At 48.2% G+C, this 10,021-nt stretch overlaps 1 protein-coding gene across 5 annotated transcripts; it reads right to left on the reverse strand.

Annotated features, from left to right (window-relative positions):
- Nucleotides 1-3,700: 3,700 nt before the first annotated feature.
- Nucleotides 3,701-8,424, reverse strand: PRR13 (proline rich 13). 5 transcript variants are annotated; one of them, XM_063621572.1, is made up of 5 exons: nucleotides 8,224-8,287; nucleotides 7,411-7,707; nucleotides 7,264-7,302; nucleotides 6,233-6,606; nucleotides 3,701-4,307 (listed from the first exon to the last, which is right to left on the reverse strand). In XM_063621572.1, exons 3-5 carry the CDS (start codon nucleotides 7,280-7,282, stop codon nucleotides 4,260-4,262), a joined length of 441 nt encoding a protein of 146 aa, XP_063477642.1. In that variant the 5' UTR covers nucleotides 7,283-7,302; nucleotides 7,411-7,707; nucleotides 8,224-8,287; the 3' UTR covers nucleotides 3,701-4,259. The 5 variants fall into 5 exon arrangements, with proteins under 5 accessions (XP_063477642.1, XP_063477643.1, XP_055105200.1 ...); XM_063621573.1 differs by having other exon boundaries at nucleotides 7,816-8,249; XM_055249225.2 differs by lacking the exon at nucleotides 7,411-7,707 and having other exon boundaries at nucleotides 8,216-8,424.
- Between the last annotated feature and the right edge of the window lie 1,597 nt (nucleotides 8,425-10,021).

The raw sequence follows: 10,021 nt of genomic DNA on the forward strand, positions 1-10,021 counted from the left end.
GGTGGCGGGCGCCTGTAGTCCCAGCTACTTGGAGAGGCTGAGGCAGGAGAATGGCGTGAACCCGGGAGGCGGAGCTTGCAGTGAGCCGAGATTGCGCCACTGCACTCCAGCCTGGGCGACAGAGCGAGACTCCATCTCAAAAAAAAAAAAAAAAAAGGCCAGGCATGGTGGCTCATGCCTGTAATCCCGGCACTTTGGCTGAAGCAGGAGAATCGCTTGAACCTGGGAGACGGAGGTTGCAGTAAGCCAAGATTGCACCACTGCACTCCAGCCTGATGGATAGAGCAGGACTCTGCCTCTAAAAAAACAAACTAGCCAGGCATGGTGGTGGGACATGCCTGTGGTCCTAGTTACTCGGGAGGCTGAGGTAGGAGAATCACTTGAACCTGGCCAGGTCGAGGCTGCAGTGAGCCGAGATCACACCACTACATTACAGCCTGGACGACAGAGTAAGACCCTGCCTCAAAAAAAAAAAAAAGAGAGAATGACAGAATCCCAGAGGTTCTTGTATGAGATGCTGAAGGCATAAGACAAAAACATTTGTGAACCACCATCTTAGTAGATTTATGCTGATGCACAAAGCAGGGACACAAACGCAATGCTCTCAAGAGCCAAGCAGTAATCTAATCTGGCTTACAGAAAGGTAACAGGGAGTTGAAAAGACTATGGGAAGACCCATCTACACGTAATGATCACTACTCATAGTCAGAAATTTCTTCCTTCAGGAATGTGGGCCCACTCTTGCTAGACTTGCCAGTTTGAAATCTGAATCTTTACTGAAAATGTCTGATATTTAACATAGAGAGGGATCCCTCCAAAAAAAGTCTCAGACCCAGGTATAACATGGGCTCCCAATTTTTCAACCTCTGATAAAGATGCATGAACCAAAATGTTCACAACAGTAGTTAAGTATATATCAAAACTGGAAACAAATCTAAGATTATAGCAATAAAAGATTGGTTGAATAAGTTGGAATGCTGGGGCCAGGCACCACAGCTCAGGCCTGTAATCCCAACACTTTGGGATGCTGAGGCAGGCGGATCACTTAAGGCTGTAGAGCAGCGGCACAATCTCGGCTTACTGTAACCTCAGCCTCCCAAGTTCAAGCAATTCTCCTACTTCATCCTCCGAAGTAGCTGGGATTACAGGCTCAAGCCACCATGCCCAGCTCATTTTTTTTGAAGAGACACGGTCTCACTGTGTTGCCCAGGCTGGTCTTAAACTCCTGGACTCAAGAAATCCTCCTGCCTCAGCCTCCCAAAGTGCTGGGATTACAAATATGAGCCACTGCACCTGGCCACCATCTATTTCTCTTCACCTCACGATCTGTCCCATGCCCACCATCTCCCTCTCCTCTCCAAAAAGGAAGAGCTGATAAAGGAAAACACAGAGTGACTTGGGGGAAAAAAATTAGAAGGCCAGGCATGGTGGCTCATGCCCATAATCCCAGCACTTTGGGAGGCTGAGGCGGGAGGATCACCTGAGGTCGGGAATTTGAGACCAACCTTACCAACATGGAGAAACCCTGTCTCCACTAAAAATACAAAATTAGCCAGGCATGGTGGCGCATGCCTGTAATCCCAGCTACTCGGGAGGCTGAGGCAGAATCGCTTGAATCCAGGAGGCCGAGGTTGCAGTGAGCCAAGATCACGCCATTGCACTCCAGCCTGGACAACAAGAGCAAAACTCTGTCTCAAGAAAAAAAAAAAATTAGAATGGCCCCCAAATCCAAGACACTGGAAAAGTGGGCCTTGACTTTGGATTTTCTTTCTTTTATTTATTTTTATTTTTTTGAGACGAGTCTTGCTCTGTCGCCCAGGCTGGAGTGCAGTGGCACGATCTCGGCTCACTGCAACCTCTGTCTCCTAGGTTCAAGCGATTCTCCTGCCTCAGCCTCCCGAGTAGCTGGGATTATAGGCACCTGCCACCATGCCCGGCTAATTTATGTATTTTTAGTAGAGACGGGGTTTCGCAATGTTGGCCAGATGGGTCTTGAACTCCTGACCTCTGGTGTTCCACCTACCCCGGCTTCCTAAAGTGCTGGGATTACAGGTGTGAGCCACTGTGCCCGGCCATGGATTTTCTAATAAAATTAGAAGCTAGCTGTAAAATATAAGAAGACCTCAGGCATTTATTTCATAGAACTCTTTCCAGGGAAAGCTATGGATGCAGTATAGCCAACTCAAAACACTCCTTCCCTGTTCCTCCTCAAGCCCTACACTCAATGCCCAAACCCATGGGTTTCACCTCAGAAACATCTCTTAAGTCCACTCCTTCCTCTAGCCCCATGTCCTCAACTGCAGCCTCATTTCCCGCTTTCAGGAACTCAGGTTCAGGAGCTCCTAACTTTCATCGTACACTTTTTACAACTTGGTGCCTTTGTAAAACTGCTGCTTCTGCCTGGAATCCACTGGGTTAAGAGCACAGACTCAGAAGCCAGACTGTCTGAGCTCCAATTCTGACTGAACGTCTGCCTCGCAGATTCAAGCCATTCTCCTGCCTCAGCCTCCCGAGTAGCTGGGATTACAGGCATGCGCCACCACGCCTGGCTAATTCTGTATTTTTAGTAGAGACGAGGTTTCTCCATGTTGGCCAGGCTGGTCTCGAACTCCTGGCCTCATGTGATCTGCCTGCCTTGGCCTCCCAAAGTGCTGGGATTACAGGCGTGAGCCACCACGCCTGGCCCACAGTTGCTTAAATATACTGATTTGTAGGGACACATCTAAAAAGTCTTAGCCGAGCGCAGTTGCTCACTCCTGTAATTCCAGAGCTTTGGGAGGCTGAGTCAGGTGGATCATCTGAGGTCAGGAGTTTGAGACCAGCCTGACTGACCAACATGGTGAAACCGTGTCTCTACTACAAATACAAAATTAGCCGGGCATGGTGGCAGGTGCCTGTAGTCCCAGCTACTTGAGAGGCTGACGCAGGAGAATCGCTTGAACCTGGCGGGTGGAGGTTATGATTGCACCACTGCACTCCAACCTGGGCAATAAGAGCGAAACTGCATCTCAAAATAAGTAAATACATAAATAGAAATAAAAAGTTTTAGGAAAAAATTTTTTAAAAAAGTAAGTATTATTCAATAGATTTGGGGCAAAGCCCCAAATTACTCTCCCACAGCTGATGGGCAGCCAGGGTTACCTTCTGTAGCAGATATGAAAACATATAAGCTGGCCGGGCGCGGTGGCTCACGCTTGTAATCCCAGCACTTCGGGAGGCCGAGGCAGGCGGATCACGAGGTCAGGAGATCGAGACCACGGTGAAACCCTGTCTCTACTAAAAATACAAAAAATTAGCCGGGCGTGGTGGCGGGCGCCTGTAGTCCCAGCTACTTCGAGAGGCTGAGGCAGGAGAATGGCGTGAACCCGGGAGGCGGAGCTTGCAGTGAGCCGAGATCGCGCCACTGCACTCCAGCCTGGGCGACAGAGCGAGACTCTGTCTCAAAAAAAAAGAAAACATATAAGCTAAAGGCCTATATCCATTCACCCAAGGGAAGACAATAAAGATTCATGCCACTCTGCCTGAGCCAATTTTGAAGAGTCCTCCCACTTAAAAAACATGGGAATCATACAGTGTCTTTCTCACTGATGCTCTGGTTCCCTTCTATAAAACTGATAGACTTTAAAAGGTCTGTGGAAGGTTAGCAAAAGTAGAAGAATGTGCCACGCCCAGCCAAGGTGATAGCACAGGTGAACAGAGACCAGGAGAAATAACTTTATTTGAACAGGACCCGAGACAGCATATTGGGCTAAGGAAGAGAGGTAAGGTTCCAAAACAGCAGTCAAAGCTCATTGACCCAGCAACCTTGCAGTTAGTGCAACCAACAAAAGGCCTGCTGGGGAATGTATTTGCCACTAAATTCCCCAAGTATGCCAACATTACAAAAAAGATAGAGGTTTTTCATCATAATTGAATTTCCACAAACCTCCCCAATCACAAGTATTATAAGTGGAAGTAAAAAATCACATTTTACAGATCTCAAACTTGTCTTCAACATTTAGTTCATCATCTTCAAAAAATAGCTCCCCTGCCTAATTCATTAGCTATATGATCTATCCAAGCAACAACAAGATGGCCAGGCCATGGCAATCCTCTTCCCATTTCCCCTAGCCGCTCAGGGCTCAACAGCAGGGTGAGGCTCAGGTGGAGGTAGGGGGTGGGGAGCACAAGGGCTACATTCCCCCAGTACAACATGGCATCTGAAGCTTGATGGGAGAGCAGAACTGGTGAGACTTGAGGGAAGGGTCCAGGGCCTGTATTCAGTCAGAATCACTGCTGGAAGAGGAGGAGGAAGAGGAGGAGGAATGCTGCAAGGGCAAAGGGGAAAGGGGAAAGAAGATAGCATCAGATCCAAATGACCTTTCACCACTCCATGGGCCATTCTTTGGTGCCCCACCCCTCCACCAAAGTATCCCTTGCTTCCCTAAGAAGGTCAGGAGTCTCGAACAGACTGTACCTAAACAAAAGCAAGGGTTTCCTTCAGCAGTGAGCATACAGGAGTGGATTAAACCATCCTAAATTATCACACAGAATTTAAAAAATTTAACATATTGCCTTTGGAGCAAATTTCCAACTTTCATTACCTGAATCGATGCCTAGGCAAGGAATAAATTACAGGCACAAGCATAGTATAGTGCTAGGAAACAGCTGTTACATTATCAATGCTTATTCATTAGCTGCGTGCAAAGTCCTATGATTTTAAGAAATTGGATTCTACAAATCTAAGAAAAGACAGTAGAAACAGCAGTTGTATGTGCATGTATCTCTACTTTTTCCCAAGCACAATGGGAAAAAGTGGGGAAGGTGTAAGAAAAGGCTGGGAGTTCTACTCAAGGTTCCTTAAGCATATACTCCCAGCAATGCTACAGTTATTAAATAAAAACATTTTTCAGTCTCTCCAGGGTAATTTCTCCCTCTTCTTCCCCACTAAATCTCAATTCTCTTCAGACTTTTTTTTTTTTTTTTTTTTTTTTAGACGGAGTCTCGCCCTGTCGCCCAGGCTGGAGTGCAATGGCATGATCTCGGCTCACTGCAACCTCCGCTTCCTGGATTTAAGAGATTCTCCTGCCTCAGCCTCCGGAGTAGCTGGGATTACAGGCATGCACCACCATGCCCAGCTAATTTTTTATATCTTTAGTAGACATGTTTCACCATGTTGGCTAGGTTGGTCTTGAACTCCTGACCTCATGATCCGCCCGCCCCAGCCTTCCAAAGTGCTGGGATTACAGGTGTGGACCACGGCGCACAGCCTTCTCTTCAGACTTCTATCAAAGACCCAGAATCAGGAATTAGAATCCACAAGGCAAATAAATACTGGGCAGTTAAATGTAAATGGAGGCCTCATCAAGATGCAGATTGATTTAATCCTTCAAGAGTTGTCCTCAGAGTTGCTTTTATCCTTGCTATTTTTTGTTTGTTTGAGATGGAGTCTTGTCTGTCACCAAGGCTGGAGTGCAGTGGTGAGATCTGGGCTCACTGCCATCTCTGCCTCCGGGGTTCAAGCAATTCTCCTGCCTCAGCCTCCTGAGTAGCTGGGATTACAGGCATATGCCACCACACCCAGCTAATAATTCTTAAGTGCTAGGATTACAGGCATGAGTCACGGCACCTGGCCACCCTTACTAATTTTTAACAGTCCTCTAAAACAAAGATACTTAGCCTTGGAGCTGAGTATAAAACCTCCTTAGTCCTAGACTTTGTTAGAGGCTGAGTCACTGACTGCTCTTGTCCTCAATTTTTCTGCTGGATGATAGGGCAAAGGGCCCATGTAATTAACACAACGCCCTAAGAACATTGATGAGAGAAGGAACTCCAGGAACTAGGGCCAGATTATTATTCTGTTAATTATTATAAGACCTTGCTTTGTCAAAGGAATGACTTTGATATTTTGACAATGTCAGTGGGCGTGTCCAACTTGCTAGAATATGCACCTGGCAGGAGGGGAGCAAAAGTTCTGGGAGAGTAGGGCAGAAAAGATTTGGCTTTTGATTCTAAAATCCATTCTAAGGCTCACCCTAGCTCCCCCTAGATAAGAGAAGCCTGATGTTTCTTTTCAAGATAATCAGATTCTTCTTAGTAGCAATCTTTTATAAAAAGGAAGAATCATCTACCAGAGCGACACAATTGTCATCCCCCATGTCCACAGAATGTGAATCCCCCTCACCCAACCCCTGCCTACCTAGTCCCTCTGAGGGGGGACCCCTTCTCTAGCCAGGATCCAGAGGGTACTGACCTTGCCATGCTTGTGGTGCTTGTGGTGCTTCTGCATCTTTTTATGAGCTTTCTTCATTTTCTTCCGCATCTTCTTGTCCACTATCACTGCTGGTCCGACCATGCCAGGAGCCAAGGGATTCACAGGAGGGATTCCAGGGGCAGGCGGTGGGTACGGAGGAGGGTAGGGACCCGAGGGTTTGCATCCTGGATACCCTGGCTGTGGCACAGGATGAGGGGGCCCACCTGGGGGGAAAGCTGGATTGCCATGGGGAGCTCCTGGGGGAGGAGGACAGGGGCCTGGGGGAAAGGGTGGGTTAATAGGTGGTGGGTGGGCAGGATTGGAACCTCCAGGGCACCCAATATTGGGAGGATATGGATTTGGTCCTGGCTGCCCTGGTGGAAGAAGCAGAGAATAAACATTAGAATTCCCCAGAGTCTCCAACAACAAACAACAAAAAGAAAGAGATTCTTTCTCACTCAATACTTAAAGGGAAATGGAAAGATGACAAAGCAGAATGGAGGGTTAGGGAGACAAACTTGTGTTGGGGAGAAAAGCGGGAATGTCCCTGGAAGGGCTGGGGAGAGGAGGGAGACAGTGAACTCTGAGGAAGACAAAAGCACTGGTCAGGCTGGGCGCAGTGGCTCACACCTGTAATCCCAGCACTTTGGGAGGCCGAGGTGGACAGATCTCATGAGGCCATGAGTTCGAGACCAGCCTGGCCAACATGGTGAAACCCCCGTCTCTAATAAAAATACAAAAAGTAGCCGGGCGTGATGGCATGCGCCTGTAATCTCAGCTACTCCGGAGGCTGAAACAGGAGAATCGCTTGAACCCAGGAGGCGGAGGTTGCAGTGAACCTGGGTGACAGAGACTCCAACTCAAAAAACAAATAAATTAAATTAAATTAAAAAGCACTGGTCAGCTGTAGCTAAGGACTTTGCTTTTGCAGGTACGGCGGGTCGGGGGTAGGGGAGCCGATACAGAAACTTCCTGTCATAGGGCCCATCAGAAAAAGGGTTAGGGGTGGTACAGAACCCCCAAACACCTACCGGCATTGGGATTCCACATGTTTAGGTGTGTCCTCCAGCCTGAGGAGAAAGAAATGAGGCAAAAAAGATGACGGTCTAGAGGTAGGAAGTGGACTTAGCACTGGAGCCCAGCCCTAACGTCTTCCACCCCACAGTAGGCTCTCCTACCTGGAGAACTACCACGACTTCCACATAAGAAATGTCTCTTTTCTGGCTGGGCGCGGTGGCTCACGCCTGTAATCCCAGCACTTTGGGAGGCCGAGGCGGGTGGATCACGAGGTCAGGAGTTCGAGACCAGCCTGGCCAACATCGTGAAACCCCGTCTCTACTAAAAATCTAAAAATTAGCCGGGCGCGGTGGCGGGCACCTGTAATCTCAGTTACTCGGGAGGCTGAGGCAGGAGAATCGCTTGAACCCGGGAGGCGGAGGTTGCAGTGAGCCGAGATCGCGCCACTGCACTCTAGCCTGGGAGACAGAGCAAGACACCGACTCAAAAAAAAAAAAAAAAAAAAAAAAAGAAAAGAAAAAAAAGAAATGTCTCTTTCCACTTGTTTCTTCGCCCTCAATACCTACTTGGTTCCTAACACAGGAATCTAGTTCCCAGGGCCCCTCCACCCAGGTAGAAGCGTCTAACTCTTCGGAAGTGGGCAGAGCCCTCGTGTCTCGGCCTCCCCATCACTCATCTCCCTTTCCCTGGAACTGAGTCCGGAGGCCTTTAACCACGCACAGAGTAAGAAAGGATCTCAAACAACTTTCTCTCTCCCTGGGGAGGACCCCACCTCAGGCTAAGAAAAGGATACGCCTCCAGGCGAAGTAAGAAGAAAGTTGCTCAAGAACCTCAAATACTTAAATTTGTGGACACAACCCCCTTCCTCCAAAAAAGAAAAAAGGCAAATGAAGATCCTAGCCCCAAGCTGCGAAGAGACTCTTGACCCAGCAACGGGAAAAGGAAAAACCTATGGAATCCAGATACCCCGTCACCTTTCCACCGCCGCCTGGGCTTGATGCCTTCTCCTTCGCAGTCTCTGCTCTTCCTAGTCACCCAGACCCCGTGCTTCGGCTCCCGCCTCTGCTACTGCCTAATTGGTAATTGTGTGGCCACTCGACTGATGATTAGACAACAAACTAATCAATCACTCCGGTCCGACTGAGGAGGAAACGGTTGCTCTAGGGGCGGAGCGGAGCCCTTTGCGGCTAGGCCAGTACTGAAAAGCCGGAAATCTCCTGGGGGCGGGGCTAGGCGGAGAGCGCTGGAGGGGGCGGGGCCAGTTGCTGGGCAAAGTCCTAGAGACACCGAGAAGAAACTCTGCCCTAGCTCTCTTAGCTCATGGTTCACTGGGTGCAATACCTTGTAAGGTGAATACACTATGGTAAGTGTTGTAATACAGATATAGACAGAGTTCTCGGCAAGGGCAGAAGAGCTGCTGAGTCCCAGCCCCAAGCCTCAATGTTCCCGGTTCCCTCTTACACTCGCAAGGGAAGCAAACAAACATTCTTGCGGAAAATACAGAGATTTCATAATCTCTCCCAGGATTCCCTCTCTCAATTCCATAGCTCTGCCATCTGTCGAGTAGCCTAAACCAGAAACCAAGGAGGACGTCCGTGATCGCTCTGTCTCCTTCACCTCTCTTACCCCAAATTATCAGTTTTGTCTCTCAAATATATCTGGAATCTCTCCACTTCTCTCTATCTTCCCTGCTCCAAACCTCCCATCATCTCTCGCCTGGATTCATCTCTCCCCTGAATTGCTACAATGGCCTCCCTTTTTTTTTTTTTTTTTTTTTTTGAGACGGAGTCTCGCTCTGTTATGAGGCTGGAGTGCAGTGGTGCGACCTCGGCTCACTGCAACCTCCGCTTCCCGGGTTCAAGCGATAATCCTGCCTCAGCCCCCCGAGTAGCTGGGACTACAGGCGCGGCTAATTTTTCTATTTTTTTAGTAGAGATGGGGTTTCACCATGTTGGCCAGGATGGTCTCGATCTCTTGACTTCGTGATCTGCCCGCCTCGGCCTCCCAAAGTGCCGGGATTACAGGCGTGAGCCACCGCGCCCAGCCTTTAAAAAAAAAACAAAAAACAAAAAAAAACAATACAAGTGGCCGGGCGCGGTGGCTCACACCTGTAATCCCAGCACTTTGGAAGGCCGAGGCAGGCGGATCACAAGGTCAGGAGTTCGAGACCAGCCTGGCCAATACGGTAAAACCCATTTCTACTAAAAATACAAAAATTAGCTGGGTGTGGTGACATGTGCCTGTAATCCCAGCCACTTGAGAGGCTGAGGCAGGAGAATCACTGAACCCAGGGAGGTGGAGGTTGCAGTGAGCCGAAATCATGCCACTGCACTCCAACCTGGGTGACAGAGTGAGACTCTGTCTCAAAAAAAAAAAAAAAAAAAACACACACACACACACAATAAAATTAACAAACTTGACCTAATAAACATACCTTGAACCATGCTCTCAAAACTTACCGACTGCTAATTCTCCTTAAGCATGTTTAGAGCATTTATAAAAATTGGTCACATTCTAAGCTAAGCATGTCTCAACTGATGCAATTCAATTTTGAAAGAACTGTTCAATATATATTCTCTGACCACAATGTAAAATATAAGCAAACATACAGCTGGATTTTTTTTTTTTTAGAAAAAAAACTGTTTAACTGTCATCCAGGCTGGGCACAGTGGCTTATGCCTGTAATCCCAGCACTTTGGGAGGCCATGGCTGGAGGATCAGTTGAGGCCAGGAGTTCAGGACCAGACCAGGCAACTTAGTGAGACCTCATCT

This window comes from Symphalangus syndactylus, chromosome 17 (assembly GCF_028878055.3).
Source record: "Symphalangus syndactylus isolate Jambi chromosome 17, NHGRI_mSymSyn1-v2.1_pri, whole genome shotgun sequence".
NCBI lineage: Eukaryota > Metazoa > Chordata > Mammalia > Primates > Hylobatidae > Symphalangus > Symphalangus syndactylus.